Raw genomic sequence first — 20,679 nt, forward strand, 5'->3', positions numbered from 1 at the left:
GAATGTGTATATTTAAGTCCTGCTCCCATTTCAATTTAGTTTTATACAGATCTTTTCTCTCCTTTGTTTCTTGTAACTTATTATACATAGTTGAGAAAACCTTCAAATCATAAAAGTCTCTGTTATAACATGTTCAAATTGACTGCTCTGGGAGTCTCGTCCGTTCCCATTTTCTTCTTCAAATATGATCTTAATTGATCATATACAAATATTGTATTATGTGATATCCCATATTTATTCTTTAATTGATCAAATGTCATGAAAATTTAACTTCTAAAACAATCTCAAATTTTCTGTATGCCTTTTTCATACCAAATGTCAAATAAAGAATTATTGATTGTAAATGGAAGAAGTTTATTTTGTCAAATGAGTTAAATGATAATTTTTTATTCCTCTTTCTACATGGATCCCATTCCATATTTGAAACAGATGTTTTAAAATTAGTATTTCTTTTCTGCCTTTAAAAATATCATTGTTCCATTTATACAGTATTTGCTCTGGACTTTCTTCACCTATATTATTTAACTCCACATATACCCTCGGTACTTTTTCCCCCTCTTTAATACCAAAAACCCCAAATGAGCTGCTTTATAATAATTTTTAAAATATGGTACTCTCAAACCTTCTTGAACTTTTTTTCCATGTTTACTTTTCCATACTTAGCCTTGCTGATTTTCCTCTCTGTAAAAACTCTCTAATACTTTTATTTAATTGTCTAAAAAAACATTTCAGGCACCTGAATCGGTAATGTTTGAAATACGTATTGAATTCTAGGAAAAATATTCATTTTAATACAATTCACACACCATATTAACGTTATTGGTAATTCCCTCCATCTTTTTAAATCTTCCTCTAATCTTTTTTAAAGTGGTAAGTAATTCAATTTATAAAAATCATTCAATCGTTTACTTACTATTATCCTCAAATATTTAACTGCTTCATTTTGCCATTTAAAGTTTGCTTTTTATATTGCATATAATTGGCATTAACCATCGGAATCATTTCACTTTTATCCACATTAACCTTATATCCTGATATTAATCCATAGTCTATTAATCTTTCATTTAACCTATTCAATAAAATCTCTAGTTTAGTCAAATAAACTATTACATCATCTGCAAAATGTCTTATTTTATGAACTTTATCTCCTATCTCAAAACCAATAATTTCCCCATCTCTTTGAATCATTTCAGCTAACGGTTCTATTGCCAATGTGAATAAAAATGGTAAAAGTGGGCAACCCTGCCTAGAAGACATTTCTAATCTAATCAAGCTCGACGTTTGACCATTTACTACTACTTATGCCTTTGGTTCACTATTCAATGCCTCTATTCATTTTATAAATATTTTAGGAAATCCAAACATATAACACCTTAAATAAAAAGTTCCATTCTAATCTATCAAACACTTTTTCTGCATCTAAAGTAACTGCTACTGCTGGAACTTTTCTTTTTAGAGCTACATTTGTCAAACTTAAAAATCTCACTACATTATCAGCCGTCTTTCTTTTTGTAATAAACCCCGTCTGGTTCATATTGATTAATTTTGGAAGTATCTTAACCAGATAATTGGCCCACAATTTGGATACAATTTTATAATCTACATTTAACAAAGATATTGGTATAAATGAAGCTGTTTATAAAAGGTCTTTCCCTTTTTTTTGGTATTATCGTTATCAATGCCATATTAAAAGATTCATTTACTTTTCTCATTTGATCTAATATCCCTTTAAAAATTGGCACCAACAATTCCTTAAATTCTTTATAAAATTCTACTGGAAAACCATCTTCTCCTGGCACTTTACTGTTTTGAAATGTTTTCAAAACATCATTTATTTCATCTTCTGCAAATGAATTAGAAAATTCTTCCTTTTCCTCTTTGCACAAATTTGGTAATTGAATTTGTTGCAAATATTATTCAATTTTAGTTTCACCTAAAATCTCTAAAATTTTCATTTATTTCCTTCGACTTGAAATCATCTGACCATTTTTGTCTTTCATTGCTATTATAGTCCGAGATACCTGTTCTTTCTTTAACTGCCATGCCAACACCTTATGAGCTCTTTCTCCCAGTTCATAATACCTTTGTTTAGTTTGCATAATATCTTTCAACTCTGTATGTTTGTATCATATTCAGCTTGACCTTTTTTGTTTCCATTAATTTCCTCTTTTCCTCATTTGGACTAAGTTCTATTGTTTTCTCTAAATCAGTTATTTCTTTTTCTAATTGATCTATTTCTTTTAAACAATCCTTTCTTAATTTTACCGTATAACTAGTTATTTGTCCTTTTAAATATGCCTTTGAAGTATCCTATATAACAAATTTATTTTTTACCCAGTCTATTATTTTTCATGAAAAGCTTAATGTGTTTACTTACAAAATCACAAAAATCTTTCCTTTTCAACAATACGTTATTCAATCTCCACCTATATCCACTAACCTTTTTTTTTTCTCATACTATTGACAGTAATAAAGGAGAATGGTCCGAGATAGTACATGCCAGATATGCCACCTGTTGAACTTGAGTTGTCAGTAAAACATGTCAACTAGTGAATATGTCTTATGTCGGAAAGAATAAACTGAATAATCTCTATCATTCATATGCACTTTTCTCCAAATATCTATCAATCCTACATCTACCATTAATTCTTGTACATCTTTAGACACTTTACTAACTCCTATGTATTTTCCTGATCTGTCCATTTTCTAATTTAATGTCAAATTAAAATCTCCTCCCGTCAAAATCTTACCATTGGCATTTGACAGTTTCATCTTGCATAAATTTATTATCTTCTACATTTGGAAAATATAAATTCAACAAGGTCCATTTTTCTGAGTATATTTGACATTCTACCAAAACAAACCTTCCTGCCATGTCCTTTTCTACATTTAACATTTTTATTGGTAGATGTTTATTGATCAATATCGCAACTCCCCGGGGCTTTGAATTGAATGAAGCTGCCACTACTTTACCTACCCAATTTCTTTGTAATTTATCCAATTCCATCTCTAGTAAATGTGTTTCTTGCAAAAAAAAAAGCTATATCTATATTCCTTTTCATGAATATCTTTTTTTTAAGTTTTAGATTTTGTATCCCATTGACATTAAAACTCATAAAATTAATCTTCCCAATCATTTTTAATCAAATTAATCCCCTTCATCAAGCCTTCATCTTCCAGATCTCACTCTAATGTAACAAAGGCATTATAATTTATTGGGTGTATTATACAAAATAATGTAGAGAAAATCGAAAAGCTAAGAAACAAGAGAAGATAGAAAATCCCCAAAAAAGGTGCACATTATCAAAGTACTCTTTTTATCTCCCTTATTTATTGGAGTCATAGCCAAACCTACAACAGCACACATGATTCGGTGCAGCCAGCGAACATTCCTTTTGCTCCCCTGAATCTTGTGCTAACTAGCCTCTACATATGTCTTGTCATTTACTTAACTACCAATTGATCTTGTCTTAACTCCCTACTCTTATAATTTTAAGAAAAGTCAAATAAACATATTAATCTGCTAGCTTAACCATCAGACCAATCAATAAACCTCTTTCCCCCTTTTTTCCCACTTTAGCAGGCAAAGATTCAGCAAAAATCTTGGCTTCATTGGGATCTGAAATAAAATTATGCTTATCATCAAGGAAATTTTTTAATACAGCAGGATATCTCAAAACAAATGCATATCCCTTCTTCCATAACACATTTTTAACTACATTAAATTCCTTTCTCTTTTTCAACAATTCAAAATTTATATCCAGGTAGAGAAAAAAAAATCTTGCTTTCATTGTAAATCATTGAAGCTTGTCTTTTCTTCACTTGTTTTACTGATAGTTCCAGGACTTTCTCTCTCACCTTGAGCGAAGGAAATTGACCAATATTGGACAAGGGTTTTGACCTTCTTGCGGTTTTGGTCTTGAAGATCTCTGTGCTCTCTCGATTTCAATGTCTCCTTTAAATTCTTCCATTCCCAATACTTATGGTATCCAACTTTGTAAGAATTTTTTCATATCTTGACCTTCATCACCTTCTCTCAGCCCCACGATTTTAATATTATTTCTTCTACTGCAGTTTTCCAAAGTATCCATCTTCTGACTAAATTGTTCCTTCGTTACTTTTGACTCTGCTTGCAGTTTTTTCACTTGATCTTTTAATTGCTGTATTTCAAATTCATTTTCTTTTATTCTTTCTTCCATAACTTCTAATTTCTTAACCACTTGCTTTAAGGTACTCTGCATCTGGCCAGTCACATCCCTCATTTCTGTCACTTTATCAAATATAATTGGGAAGATTGACATTCTACCAAAACAAACCTTCCTGCCATGTCCTTTTCTACATTTAACATTTTTATTGGTAGATGTTTATTGATCAATATCGCAACTCCCCGGGCCTTTGAATTGATTCTTCCAAGGTCTGTTGCAAATTGCCCATGTACATTTTAACCTCCGAAGCCAGTAGTAAAGTTTCATTACCAACTTCTCTGAATCCAAATTCAGAGTCTGATTCAGCCTCTACCTTTATTAATTCTTCACTGGGTTCACTCCTGGAGCTGTCAGCTTCTGGGTATTTTTTAAAAGTGCCTCCGTTTTTTTATTCTCTGCGCATGCGTGACTCCTTGCGCCTGTGCAGTAGATGTTCTTCTTCCGGGGGAGACCTTGGGTGAATGCGCTCAAGGTCTCTCCAGCTCCCCGGCGTTCACTGCGGAGAACCAGCTTCTGAACAGCTCCAGGCTCATTCTTCGAGGGAGGCCTTATTTCTTTCTATTTGTCCTTTTCTTTTTCCAGTTCCGATACTGTGGTAAAAAAAATTTCTTTCTTTGGTGGGATTCTGCTCTTTTCTTCACTCTTCTAACGGCTTCTTTCACTGTCCTTTTGAAATTTTCTATTTTTAAAAAATTCTTTTTAAAACTTTTTTGGGGAGAGTAGAGATTCCGATACTAACCCCACGTCATCACATGGCACGAACCCCCCCCCACCGCCCCGATCTCTTATGTCTTTTGAACAATTAAAAAATAAGTATGGAGTAGCTAATGGGACATTCTTTTGCTTTCTTCAGTTACGATCAATCAAAAGAGAAAGATAGGAACCAAACCTGGCCCCACCTGAAATTAGTGAGGTGAATGATTTGGTTGGAGAATACACCTAAATTTATATCTAACATATACTTTGTTCTCCAAAATAAAAGTGCAAAACCAGGTTTACAAAGATCAAGAGAGAGAGATGGGAGTTGTAATAATGAAAAGGTGTTTGGATAGCTTGATGTCAATTATAAATGCCAAGATACGGATTAGTATAATATAATTTTCTACACCAATTGTACCTCACACCACAGAAATTACATAAATCAGAATCGGAAATATTGGAGATGTATTTAAATGTGGAATAGAAATAGAAAAGAATTGTGCATGCTATGCGGTCATGTGTGAAGGTGAGGATTATTTCTGGCAGAATATTACTGAAATACTAACAAGGATGACAGGGGTGGCCTTCACAGACAATTGGAGATTTTTCTTTTGGGCAATTTTATTGAAATAAATTTTAAACTAACTAAATTCCAAATTTCATTTGTCAAATTAGCATCATCTGTGGCTAAGGAATGTACTGCAATTTCTAGGAAATCCGACTCCCCTCTACAGATAGCACAATGGAAGTCAGAGATGAACAGTTGTATGCCTATGCACACATATAATCTAAAGAACAAATATGACGCATTTATAAAAATATGGCAACCATACTTGGACTACATAGGGGCCCAAATATAATTTTTAAAAGGTGCTACTATTATAAAAATATAAGAGACCTCCCCAATGAAAACGTTCTTTTTTAAAACCCAACTGTAAGCCCTGATGATGTACAGTTTTGTATTGTGAACTGGGTGGGAGGGAAGGGGTTGTTTTGTTTTGTAAGAAAAAGTTTATTCGATCTATTTATCTATTTATTTATTTAAATCTATATATTTTGAAAATTTGATATATATATATTTATAGAAGCTTCTTTGTGATTGTATCCATATGGAGATCCTCGGAGATGTTGACACCCAAGAATTTGAAGTTCTTGACCCTCTCCAGCACTGAGCCCTCGATGAGGACTGGATCATGTTCTCCTGACTCCCTCCTGAAGTCCACAATCATCTTCTTGGTTTGATAATGTTGATCGCAAGGTTGTTATCACCTCTCGATGAACTGATCTATCTCCCTTCTGTGCGCTTCCTCACTGATGTTTGTGATTAGATGAATGTCTTATGGAAGAATCCCTGCCTGAAATATCCACAATTCCTTTTCTCCCACTGGTGCTGTTCAATCCATTGAGCTCCTCAATAGACTGTTTTTTGAAATAGACTTTGATGGTGTGATCCTTCGTTTGACTTCTGGTGATACAGTTACAACATGATCTGTGTTTGAACCATTATTGGTTGTTATCTATATAAATGACCTAGATGATAACACGGTGAAATGGATCTGCTGATTTGCTGATGGCACAAAGATAGGAGGTGTCAAGGATTGTGAAGAAGATTTTCAAAACTTGCAGAGGGATCTGGGAAATTGGACCAGTAAATGGCTTTGGAATTTAATGCAGACAAGTGTGAGATGTTGCACTTTGGAAGAGCAAATTAGGGTAGGACATGCACAATAAATGGTAGGCCACTGAGGAATGCTGAGGAGCAGAGCGATCTGGGAGTACATATGCATTATTCCCTAAAGGTAGCATCACATGTGGACAGGGTTGTAACAAAGCTTTTGGCATGTTCAAAGTATTGAGCATAGAAGTTGGAATGTTATGTTGAAGTTATTCAAATCATTGATTAAACCACACTTAGAATATTGTGTGCAGATCTGGTCACCCAGCAGCAAGAAAGATATCAATAAGATTGAAAGAGTGAAGAGAAGATTTACTAAGACGTTGCCGGGTCTTCAGGAGTTGAGTTACCAGGAAAGATTAAACAGGTTAGGACTTTACTCCTTGGAATGAAGAAGAATGAGAGGAGACTTGATAGAGGTTTATAAGATTATGAGGATATAGACAGAGTAGATGTGACTGAGATGTTTCCACTTAGATTGAGGAAGATAAATATGAGAGGACATAGCTGAAAGGGGAGAGGTATAAGGGGAACATTAGGGAAAAGTTTTTCACTCAGACATTGGTAGGAATGTGGAATGAGCTGCCATCTGATGTAGTGAAAGCAGATTTAATCTTAAGTTTTAAAAATAAATTGGATCAATACATGAATAGGAGAGATCTGAAGGGTTATGGAATGAGAGCAGGTCACAGACCAGAAGGGTTGAATGGCCTGTTTTTCTGTGCTGTAACTTTCCATGGTTCTATAGCTCCAAGAACTTAGAAACATAGAAGATAGAAGCAGGAGTAGGTCATTTGACCCTTCGAGCCTGCTCCGCCGTTCAACGAGATCATAGCTAATCTTAAAGTTCAGTATCCCGTCCCCGCCTTCTCTCCGTAACCTTTAATACCCTTATACTGAAGAAATAGATCTAATTCCCTCTTAAATATATTTAATGAACCTGCCTCCACTGCCCTCTGTGGCAATGAATTCCACAGATTCACCACCCTCTGGGTCAAGAAATTCCTCCTCATCTCGGTCCTAAATGGTTTGCCTGTTATCCTCAAACCATGGCCCCGGGTTCTGGATTTTCCCATCATTGGAAACATTCCATCTGCATCCATTCTGTCCAGTCCTGCCAGAATTTTATAGGTCTCTATGAGATCCCCTCTCAATCTTCTAAACTCCAGGGAGTACAATCCCAATTTGCGCAATCTTTCCTCCAAAGTCATTCCTGCCATTCCAGGTATCAGCCTGGTGAATCGCCTCTGCACTCCCTCCATTGCAAGAACATCCTTCCTTAGATCAGGTGACTAAAACTGCACACAATAATCCTGGTGGGGTCTCACCAAGGCCCTGGACAGGTGCAGTAAGGTATCCTTGTTCCTAGACTCCAACCCGCTTGATATGAAGGCCAACATACCATTTGCCTTTTTAACCGCCTGCTGTACCTCCATGCTCGCCTTCAAGTACCCCTAGGTCTCTCTGCACTTCCCCATCTCTTAATCTATTGCCATTCAAATAGTAATCTGCCCTCCGGTTTGTATTACCAAAGTGGATCACCTCACATTGATGCACATTGTAGTGCATTTGCCACGGATCTGCCCAGTTCCTCGATTTATCCAAATCACACTGGAGCTTCCTGCACACAACCCCTCCTAGCTTAGTGTCACCTGCAAATTTGATTCTGAATTTCCACCCAGATCATTTCCAATATCATGTGAAAAGACTATTTAAGAAACTTGCTCCCTTGGGTCAGTGCTGACCTATTTGCTCAGGATGTTGTTGTTGGACCATTCAGAGCTTCATCACAAGATGATTTCCTTGATTTGAGGCCAATCTTTGCACTGCTTTCCAGCAAGGTGCCACATGGTAAGTGGGCCACAAATGCTTCCCTGTCATTAAATGGGTACACAAGGTTCATCAGTATTGGACCAGACAAAGTCAAAGCGATTGCTGTTGGAGTCCATCATTAGCCATATGGTCCCAGGTTAGCTGGCCTGTAATGATAGACCAGCTGGTGGGAAATCTGAGGCTTCTCCTAAAACAGCAAATGTCGAATGATCCTTTTTATTAAATTTAGATGTAGTAGAAAAAGGAAAGATTTGATGACTGTGGGATTCATAACATAACATAACAATTCACAGCACGTAAACAGGCCATTAGGGCCCTTCTAGTCCGCACCGAACCAAACATCCCTCTCTAGTCCCACCTCCCTGCACAATGCCCATAACCCTCCATCTTCTACTCATCCATATACCTGTCCAACCTTTTCTTAAATAATACAATTGACTCCGCCGCCACTATTTCTCCCGGAAGCTCATTCCACACCACTACCACTCTCTGAGTAAAGAAGTTCCCCCTCATGTTACCTCTAAACCTCTGCCCCTTAATTCTTAACTCATGTCCTCTTGTTTTAATCTTTCCTCCTCTTAACGGAAATAGTCTGTGCACATCCACTCTGTCTATCCCTTTCATAATCTTAAATACTTCTATCAAATCCCCTCTCAACCTTCTACGCTCCAAAGAATAAAGACCTAATCTGTCCAATCTCTCCCTATACTCTAGATGCTTAAACCCAAGTAACATTCTGGTAAATCTTCTCTGCACTCTCTCCACTCTGTTTATATCCTTCCTATAATTAGGCGACCAGAACTGCACACAGAACTCCAAATTAGGCCGCACCAACGTCTTATACAGTCTCAACATCACCTCCCAACTCCTATATTCCATGCAATGATTGATAAAGGCCAGCATACTAACAGCCTTCTTCACCACCCTATTCACGTGAGTTTCTACCTTCAGGGAACAATGTACCGTTACTCCTAAATCTTTCTGCTCTTCTGTATTCATCAATGCTCTCCCATTTACCACGTATGTCCTGTTCTGATTCTTCTTACCAAAATGAAGCACCTCACACTTATCAGCATTAAATTCCATCTGCCATTTTTCAGCCCACTTTTCTAAGCAGCCCAAATCCCTCTGCAATCCTTGAAAACCTTCTTCATTATCCACCATTTCACCTATCTTAGTATCATCTGCATATTTACTAATCCAATTTACCACCCCATCATCTAGATCATTAATGTATATAACGAACAACAATGGGCCCAATACAGATCCTTGAGGCACACCACTGGTCACCGGCCTCCAACCTGACAGACAATTATCCACTACCACTCTCTGGCCTCTCCCTTTCAGCCAATGTTCAATCCATTTGACTATCTCAAAATTTATACCTAAAGATTGCACCTTCTTAACTAACCTTCCATGTGGTACCTTATCGAAGGCCTTACTGAAGTCCATATAGATAACATCCACTGCACTACCCTCATCCACATTCCTAGTCACCTCTTCACTAATTTAATTCCTGGCTTTAGCAGGATGATGACTCTTAGCTGGTTTCAAAAGCATCTGTATGCAGGCATATGGTTAAGCAAAAAGTGCCCTCAGCCCAGTGTATATGCAAATACACAGATTGAAGGATAAATTAAAACTTAAGAATATCAACTGAAAATGAATAGTTTTGACATTGTAGTGCTATTCTTGAAAATTCACATGCTTGAAACTTCAACTATTTCAGCTGGACATCTGTACAGCAATATTCTGCAAAGTAAAATGTATTGGGATCACTTGAAAATCTATTGCAAAGTTCATTCCATGCCATCAACGAACTTAACTGAAGGTAAGAAAACTGCTGTCATCGTTCAACTAAAAATAAAAGTTTAAAAAATTGATATAATACTGAGAAGGGCAAAAAGTGTCCATGGAGAGGCAGAGTTCACTTTTTTGAGTCATCGAATGCCTTATTTATAAACTCATTTCGTTACTAAGGTTCTATATTCTGTAGTACTTCTACAAATGAGAGTCAGAGGATACTGGGCCAATAGTGTTTGAAATGGCTTCTAAAAGAAATGACAGAATATTCCACAACTTCCCCCTTTAAGAAAGCATCTTGCTTTGTTTCAGCCTACAGCTCCTTTAATAATCACATTTTTTGACAAATTTCAAAGAGATTACTTTCAAACTCTTCCAGTTTGCTCAAGATTCCAGCCACTGTAGATTCTTGTGTTCAGGAGTGCATTTTCTTTGTCCAAGTATATTTGCAATGTCAGCTTTGTTCTCTATTCTGTTAAGTGGGCAGTGTTAGCTGAACTGACCAAGATAAATAAAAAAGTAAAAAGGTATCTCTACCTTCCTCTGCTCTTCAAGACGCAGTTGTTCCTCGTCTTTTCTCCTGACTTCATCTCTTTGAAGTTGCAATTTTCGGCGTTCCTCTCTATCTGCTTCTTCAGCCTTTGGGTGAAAATAACATAAAATAGAGTGAGGTCCATTCAAAATCAAATTCTAGTTCATTCTGGTGTAACTGTGTAATCAAATTGACTTTAGTTCAATGCACAAAAAGTGCTGGAGAAACTCAGGAAGCCATACTTTAAAATTAGATTTCTAGTATAGTACATCCTAAATATATGTTAGAAGTATCCTCCAGTTATTTTTCTACGTGATACATTTCAAATCACATGTATTATCAAATATCCACTGTTTTCTAAACAAAACATCACTCTGTTTCTATAAAGGAATATGTTCTGTCAAACAAGAATACTTGGGAGTATTGCATTTACCTCTGGTCACCTCATTACCGGAAGAGTCAAGATTAGGGGTGATCTAGGGGCATGATTCTCACTTTGTGCGTGAGTCCCAGCTTCAGATCCTGGATAGGCCCCCAGTTTGTTATGCCCCAAACCAGCAACAACAAAGGACACAATACAAAAGGGTTAAATTTTAACTCTATATTTATTATTGACTATTAACAATATGATATCTTACCCAAATTGACCCCACTATATGCCCCAAGAGTAAATATACAGTGTGGCGAACCATGCCACTCCATTATCAAAATGGTGTCCATAGTTGCGGGCCCCTGCAGGATCAGGAGTTCCCAGTGGTCAATGGGGGGCAGGGGAGAGGTCACTGGTAGGTGCCTGACTTCAGAGATTGGGTGATTGTGATAACGCACCAACTGTAATTATTTAAACTCCTGCGAAGATTCCATTAAACAGTTCTGTTGGTTCAGCTCACAGTAAACTTCTGTTGTGCTTTATTCACTGGACCTCACTATGGATGCGCAAAACGCCATTATGGTCCAACCTCCAGTACTTTGGACCTTGCAGCCACAGATCTGGTTCGAACAGGCCAAGACCTAGTTCCAGCAACACCAGATTACCGCTGACTCAACAAAGTACTACTATGTCATTGCATCGTTGGACCAAGGCACTGCAGGGCGTATTGTCGATTTCTTTTGCCAGCCTCCAGCCAACCACAGTTATGAAACCATCAAAGTCCTGCTCATAAGTATTTTTGGCCTTTCCCAATGCAATAGCGCAGCAGGACTTCTCCATATGGATGGCATGGGAGACCACAATCCTTCCGAACTAATGAATGAGATGCAAGTGCTCATGGATAGTCACAAGCCCTGTCTACTTTTCAAGCAAAATTTTCTCGAGCAAATGCCAGAAGACATGCGTTTGCTGCTTGTAGGCGAAGACTTTAATGACCCCTGTTCCTTAGCAACCCATGTTGATGAGTTGTAGCATGCTAAGCAGCATGGTAGACTTTCAGTTGGAGTGTAGCAGTGCCTCGGAAAAGGGCACGAACCCTGCCAACTCCAGATAGCGTATGGCATCAGACTCGACCAGGCACAACACAGACAGAGAGTAGTGGTGCTGTTACCATCAGATGGGGAGCTGAAACCCACCGCTGCTGTCCCCCCTGCACACATCCAGAAAACGCTGACATCAGCCATCAGTAGTGACCTCGACTCCCGGCCACAAGAACAATCTCATTTTCCTCTGGGATCAACACTTAGGCCATTGGTTCTTGATCGACACTGGTGCAGAGGTTAGCGTGTTTCCCTTCTCCAGCCCAGACACACGTTCAGGAAAGAAGGGCCCACCTCTAATGGCCTTGTGGGTCACAGACAATTCCACTCAATTTTGGCTCATCACAGTTCAGCTGGTTTTTCACCACTGCTGATGTATCACAGCCACTCCTAATTTTTTGCAAGTATATTCCCTTCTAGTAGATCTCAAAGGTCGCCACCTAGTTAATTAGAAGACTTTTGAGTCCCTCGCCTTGCACCCCGTGGCATTACCGCACCTCGTTGTGACTTGGCGATGCTCTCGGACAGTATATACACCAGAATCCTAGAGGAATTCCCCAGCATTATTACTCCGCAGTTCTTAACGGCACAACCGAAACATGGAGTACAGCACCATATTCTGACTCATGGACATCCCCAGCTTGCTCGAGCGCACCGGCTACCTCTGGATAAATTGCGGTTGGCTAACGACGAATTCCAACACATGGAGGAAATGGGGATTGTTCACAGCTTCGACAGCCCTTAGGTATCACTGCCACATATGGTACATAAGGCATCTGGAGAGTGGAGACCTTGTAGGGACTATCGGCATCTGAACAACATCACTGCAGCATATCACTACCCAGTTCCCCATATACAGGATTTCTCTGCGATCCTCCACAGTGCTAAGATTTTCTCCAAAAATGACCTGATGCACAGGTAACATCAGATCCCAGTTCACCCATATGACATTCCTAAGACTGTTTTGATTACCCCGTTTCGGCTATTTGAATTCCTCCATTTGCCTTTCAGTTGAAAAAGCATGGCTCAGACATTTCAACACCTAATGGACAGTTACCCAGGGCCTGGATTTCATATTCATTTATTTGGGCCACAACTTTATCACTAGGCACTCACGGCAGCAGGCACCAGGCCCATCTCCGTCAACTATATCAGCGGCTAGATGACCATGGATTAGCGATCAACCTGGCCAAATGCCAGTTTGGCCTCACATCAATCCATTTCCTTGGCCACTGCATCAGTCAGCACGGAGCAGTTCCTCTACCTTCCAAGGTCAAGGCCATTTGCAAATTTCCGAGACCCTCTATCATTAAAAAGGGCCTGCAGAAATTTGTTGACATGATTAGATTTTACATCGTTTCGTGTCAGCTGCAGCCAAAGTTATGCAGCCACTTTTCAAACTTTTGTCCAGACATCCCAAGGAACTGAAATGGAATGACGAGGCCACAGCTGCATTCGAGACTGCCAAGATAGCGCTAGCGAGAGCCATTATGCTCGTGCACCCGAGGGTTGACTTGCCAATGGCATCAGGCACTACGGTAGGCAGGGTCCTGGAGCATCTGGAAATCCCTAGCTTTCTTTAATCATCATTTGAGACCTCCAGAGCAAAAGTACAGTGCTTTTGACAGGTAACTCCTTGCCCTCTACTTGGCCATACAGCATTTTCACTATTTCCCAGAGGGCAGAGGGTTCACAGTCTACACGGATAACAAGCATTGGCCTTGGCCTTGGCCAAGATGTCAGATCCGTGGTCAGCACAACAATTACAATAACTCTCATACATTTCAGAGTTTATGTCTACAATAAAACACATTGCTGGGAAGAACAATCTAATTGCCAACACGCTTTCCTGCACCACCATCCCTTCCCTCCATTTGCCTGCTCCCAGTATACACCTCATGGCTTTGTCAGAAGCTCAGCAGGAAGATGAAGAGATGGCCGCGTACCACACTCCCATATCGGGACTGAAATTGGAGAACATACGTTTTGGTCCAGCAAATGCCTCCCTACTTTGTGACACAACCTCCCGCCAACCGAAGCTCAGTGTACCTGCTGTGTGGCAACATCAGGTGTTTGATGCCATACGCAGATTGGCTCAGCCTTCAATTAGGACGACAAGGCTCGTGGAGGGCAAATTCATGTGGCGTGAACTGCGCAGGAAAACAAGTCGGTGCTTGGGCAAGGATGTTCATCCAATGCCAGACCTCAAAAGTTCAGCGCCACACCAAAGGCCCACTACAGGTTTTTGCACCCACACAGCGCAGGTTTGATCACATTCATGTGGATGTTGTCAGCCCATTAGCCCCATCCAAGGGTGCTACTCACCTCTTCACAATAGCTTGTCCCACTCTCTGACACCTCCACCTCAGCTTGTGCAAGAGCCCTCATCGCCAAATGGATAGCGTGTTTCGGACTACCCATGTATATCTCCTCTAACAGAAGAGCTCAGTTTATGTCTGGTATATGGTCCACAATGGCACAGTTGCTGGGCATGTAACTTCATCAGTCAACGGCTTATCATTCCCTGTCCAATGGCTTAGTGGAATGTTTTCACTGTCATATGAAAATGGCTCTCAGGGCACCTCTTAAAGCACTGGATTGGATAGATGAACTACCTTGGGTACTTATAGGAATCTGTACCGCACCGAAGAAAGATCTAGCTACGTCCTCTGCAGAAATGGTTTATGGAGCCCCCCTAACGGGCCCAGAGAATTTCATTCCAGAAGCACGTAGATGGCAGGAACCTCCCACTTAGGTACTCACACACTTAAGGGGGGTGGGTACACTGGTGCCTATCCCAGCCACCCAGCATGGGTGTACAAATTTATACTTTCTGAACTGGGGGTTATGTGGCCATTATCAAACTAGCGTCCATAGTTGCAGGCCCCTGCAGGATCAGGAGTTCCTAGTGGCCAGGGGGTCACAAAGAACTCTGGGAGGTGCGTGACTTCAGAGGACGGGTGATTGTGATAGCACGCCAACTGTAATTATTTAAAGTCTTGCGAAGATTCCAATAAACTGTTCTGTTTGTTCAGTTCACAGACAACTTCTGTTGTGCCTTATTCACTGCACCACTCGCTAAAACAGATCTATTTATAAAAAGTGTGCATGTGAAAAAAACCAGATTATTTCAGTCTGTGTCCAATATTTAAAAAAAGGAAAAGTCCCCAAAACCCCAGGTCAGACCAGTCAAATAAGTCAGTCCAAAAATACAGTCCACAAAATTCACTCTCAAAGTTCAATGTCCAAGTTCTTCAATTGATAATAAAAAGTCATTGAATGAACATTGGAGAGAGGGATGACTGATGTTTCTTGGCAATAAACTTACGAATCCTTTGCAGGTTTCTTCACCATGCACTTCCCTTGGTTTTTCAAGGTTGTTTATTTTATAATCACCTCATTTATGAAGCCTATGATTTCCACAATTTCCTTCTTTAACTGCAGACTCAAAGTGACCTTTTTGTCACACTCTAATTCAGTCAGTCAGACCCATTCTCAACAGAGCAAGTGCTGTCTCTGAGTATCCTTCCGGCTGCTCCACCGAACTCTTTCTCTCTGCCTCAGCAATCGGGATTCTCCCCTCCTCCTCAGAAGTTCTAGCAATTAATGCAATCCTCTCCTATTCTTATCTGCAGAGCTCTATCTTGCCAAACCAGAAGTGAGCTGTACCACAATCAACGTTACACAGTTCTCAGTAGAAATTCACCCTTTAAAATGACAGTCCACAGTCCAAAAGGTCAGTCCATGATTCATAACACTAATCTTTTACATTCCATGCATCAAAATAAATGGCAACAAGGAGGTCCTTGGTGGCTGCCATGTTGTATGGCTTTGGCTTTTTAATAAGTTGAGAGTGAGCAGGAGGAGAAGGAAGGGTGGATGGGGCAGAGAAGAAAGAGATATGTGTTTGTTTGAGTTGAGAGGGTGTAGCCCTGCTAAAGGCAGAGCTGCTGAAATAAATGCTGTCCACACCAAGCAAGTAAACCAGTAATTGCCGTCAAAACACGTGCGTTCCTTTTTAGGGGAGGCGACAGGCTCACGGGAGTGATGTCATAATGCTACTGCAGGCCTGGCTATTCCCCTGACAACACGCTCCAGCAGCCTGGAACTTCTGCGCGGTGGGGGGATAGCCCCTGTGCCTTGCCGTGCTGTTCGCTACGGCGATTCAGCCTGTTGTGTGCGGGGTTGACCCGGCCCGCTAAAAGGGGTTGTTGGGAGGGGTGGTGTTGTTGGGGGGGGGGGGTGGGGGGGGAATTGGAGAACATGTCAGATGAAGCAAGATTGACAGAGCTAGGGCACCAAATGCTAAGAGGTGACTTAATATAAGAGTGTAGCCACTGAAAACGCAGTGGTGGCTGATGAGCGCAAAACAATGACACACACAGTTGCAGGTAAATCGAATAATTTACATATTCTTTTAAAACACTGAACCACACACACCATGTGATGACGTTATGACGTCCTGTGCCAGTTCAATAGATTTTTGGGAGTTGTACCCTATCTATAGAGCCGTTACACGGCAGTCCACATTCACCCCCCTCCCCCACCCCACCCCCGGCCTCCCACCAGAACTGCACTATCACCTGGTAGTTTTTTTGGGAGATTAACACCTGTGTCAAACTGCTCGCTATTGAATATGGGCAGTTTTGTCAACATGGGCAGGATTGAGTCAGTCAGTTTTGAATGACAGAGACTGCCCAGCAATGTCTAAGATGCAGGTTGACCCCATTTGTCTTATCACCCTATATGGTCCCTCGGATGGCACCTGCAAGGGCTGTCCATGTGTTCCTCTACGTATGAACACGTATTCATAGTCCTTCAATTCGTGTGGTACAAAAGAAACATGTTTGCCACATGATGATGGTGGTACAGGGGATAATTTGCCTACGATATCCCTTAGTCTGTTCAGAAGCTCTTTGGGATCTTCATCTTTATTGGATCCATATGGAACCAATTCCCCTGGGACCACAGACGAAGTGTGAAGATCCTCTTTTGGAGTTGTCCTAATGCTGAGCAACACCCATGGTATTTCATCTGCCCAGTTGGGACTATCAAATGGGCCATTAAGGCTGATTTAAGGTGACGATGGAATTGGCCAACCATCCCATTGGACTAAAGGTAACAGATGCTTGTATGATGAAGCCTAGAGCCAAACAGCCGAGATGAGGCCATGCATAACAAAGATGTAAATTGGGGTCCTCTGTCAGAAGTTATGTGCGCCAGTAGGCCTAAGCGAGCCACCCAGGAATTAAGGAATGATTGTGCACAAGAGTCCGTAGAAGCAACCACCATGGGGACTGCCTCAGGCCATCTCGTAAACCTATTAATCACTGTGAAGAGATAGCGATAGCCTCTGTAACGAGCCCAGAGGATCCCAAATCCCAGCAGAAATAGATATTCACCAAGACAAATGGTTACTTAAACAAAAATTGCTTTTAATTATCATGAAAACAGAATCACACTTTAACTTATCATTATTAACTTAACTAACCTAACTTAACCCCCTTCTAATTCTAACCGCATGTGCATGTAACGTGTGTGTAAGTTCGGAAAAGTTCTTTGGTTCACAGTCCAATCTCACTTCTCATTCCTCCACGTTCACTGGTTGCAGGCAATTCTTATACTGTGCACAGAATTTAACATTTATAAAGTTCACCAGGCTTTGGTGCTTGAAGAGTAAATGGTCACTGCTCAGGAAGGTTCTTGTCAGTTTGTGTATGCTGAACACCCAGCCACTTCAGTGTCTTGCTGAAAAAACTTGCCCCCTCAGGGTTCTCCAGATGATAACATCTTTCTTTCAGGTCACCACAGAGTCCCTTCTTGTTTCTCTAATTCCAAGTAAAACATTAGACAGCCAGTCCTCTCCTCTTGCATGAACCACAAGGGCTTTGACCAGGCTGAACTAAGCACTCACAATCCGTCTTCCAAATGGGGTTTTCCACAAGTTTGTCAGCTTGTCCTGTTCCAGTCCCAGCTGCTGTTGCTGACTGTAACACTGTAGAAGTGATTTTTCTCTTTCTCTCTCTCTCTCTCTGAGAGAAAGCCTGTTTGACTCTCTCTGCTTGCAAAACAACATGACTGTCCTAGAACAGCAAGTTCCACTCCAGACAGAAGGTGACTCTGACAAGTTCTTTCATCTTTTGCCATTTTAAAAACAACAATCCATTAGTGAAGTCTCTTGGGCACTCTCCAAAGTTCTTGCAAAGACTGTTGGGGTCGATATGTCTAGCATTAGCAGAGCTCCAGTATTTCAAATAAGATATGTTTTAAAGTGTTTGTATGTGACCTACACTAACAAACCTTTCCCAATTTATCTCCCAAAAACATATCTTTATATTCTATCTCACCTCGCGATACTGGAATTGGTCCCACAATGTCCATATGGACATGGTCCAAGCAGCGAGTTACCAGTGGGGAGGGTTGTAGTGGTGCTTTCATATGCCGATGGATTTTGACTTTTTGACAACCTATACAAGATCTGGCCATTTGTGTGATGTCTTTCTTCAGACCGTGCCAAACAAATCTGTCTGAAATCAGTCAAACGGTCAATCTGATAGATGGATGAGAAAGACAATGGACAGAATCAAAAATGTGCATCTCTACGAAGATGGAACCACTGGCCATGGATATCTTGCTGACATGTCACAAAAGAGCGGCTTGCTGTTGACATCAATTTGCACATCCTTGCATTGTAGGTTGGTTATTGAGGAGGCGATACAACTCCATCTCACCTTCTTGTGCTTGGGTAGTGGCAAGAGCCATGTAGTCAATACTGTGGTCCGTAGTTGATACCTCAAACGCATCTAAGCAGGAAAGTGCATCAGCCACTACATAGTCATTTCCAGAAATGTGCATTTTTCTGGAAGAGAATTCCAAAATGAAGGATAAATGCCACTGTTGTCGAGCTAACCAGGGCTCCGCCACCTTCGAAAATGAGAAGGTGAAGGGTTTATGGCACACATGTCAAACTCAGGCCCGCGGGCCAAATTTGGCCCGTGATATAATTATATTTGGCCCGCAAGATCATATCAAATATGTATTAGAGCTGGCCTGCTGGCCGCCGCGCCAGTATAGCGCATGCACAGCTAATACTACAAATCCCAGAATGCTTTGCAAATGCCGGCCCGTCAGCCCGCTAATCGCCCCCACCTCCTCTCTTTACTTTCATTAGCATCTGCGACCTGTCGTCCAACTCATGTGTAATAAACCCCTTACGAAAAATGGCCAAACGAAAGACAGAAAACAGGACCTTTCAAGACAGATGGGAGGCAAACTCTGACCCCAGAGTTTGATGAACTTGCATCGAAGAAGAGATGCCAAGTATCTGGTTTAGACCCAGGTGCATCAGAGTAAATCACAGTGTAGCAAGCTAAGCTTGGATTCATATTTTCTTTGGTTAACTTTGGACTATTCATAGTTGAAAGATTGGATTTTCATTGAAGCACGTTGTTATTTTTTTGACTTGTTGGCTTGTGAAAAAAAATACATTTAAAAGGAGCTTAAAGGCTATAGAGAAATATTATTTATTGAATATTTTATTTCTCATTTGTTAATGCTTCTTCTGGAAAGAGTTTAACCAAAACAATTATTAAACAAGAAAAAGTTTAACATTACATATGTTGAAAGAAGAGAAAACATGCAGATATTGTTGAAAATTTTCAATAAATATTTAGTTTGGCCCACGACTTAGTCCAAGTTTTTAATTTTGGCCCTCTGTGAATTTGAGTTTGACACCCCTGGTTTATGGTCTGTGAGTGTCTGCCTTCCAAAAAGTAATGGAAGAGATGGATGGACAAATATATGGCTAGGAGCTCTTTATCAAAGGTGCTGTATTTTTACTTAGTCTCACAGAGGAGGGAGCTAAAGAATGCCCATAACTTCTGTTGTCCATTGACATACTGCTGCAGAGCATCCCCTATGGTCACATCAGACGAGTCTGTTGAAAGGGCAGTGGCTCCATTCAGGACTGGATAACTGAGCATGGTTACTTGACGTAATAGTTCCTTTGTCTTTATGATTGCATTTCGACTTTCATCTGTCCAGTGAATAGATTTGACATTACCAGACAGCAGATAGAACAGAGGCTTCACAATGTGAGCTGCTGCTGGAAGGAATTGATGATAAAAAAAATTAACCATGCCCAAGAACTCTTGCAAACCTTTGACAGTGGTTGGTCTGGAATATTCAGTAATGGCTTCGATCTTGGAAGGCAGTGGAACCATGCCCTTGTCGGTGACTGAATGCCCCCAAAATTCTATGGACTGCTGTCCAAAAACACATTTATCTGGATTGATGGTCAGTCCAAATTCTCATGTTCTTTAGTTTTGCTGGTGACTAATATGTCGTCTAGAAAAATGAAGGTGTTAGCCATGCCATGCCCTTCTGCGTCCATAACTCACTAAAAGGTCTGATCTGCATTTTTTAACCCAAAAGTCATATGCAAAAATTCAAACAATCTGAAA

General features: G+C 40.3%; 1 protein-coding gene across 4 annotated transcripts in view; it reads right to left on the reverse strand.

The window, feature by feature from the left end:
* Positions 1-20,679, reverse strand: part of LOC138757023 (DDRGK domain-containing protein 1) — a 122,149-nt gene that overhangs the window by 29,946 nt on the left and 71,524 nt on the right. For all 4 annotated transcript variants that reach the window (XM_069923616.1, XM_069923615.1, XM_069923617.1 and 1 more), the window contains exon 4: positions 10,753-10,854. In XM_069923616.1, coding sequence (XP_069779717.1) covers positions 10,753-10,854 — 102 coding nt within the window. The remainder of the gene's footprint in view (positions 1-10,752; positions 10,855-20,679) is intronic.

Source organism: Narcine bancroftii, chromosome 3 (assembly GCF_036971445.1).
Source record: "Narcine bancroftii isolate sNarBan1 chromosome 3, sNarBan1.hap1, whole genome shotgun sequence".
NCBI lineage: Eukaryota > Metazoa > Chordata > Chondrichthyes > Torpediniformes > Narcinidae > Narcine > Narcine bancroftii.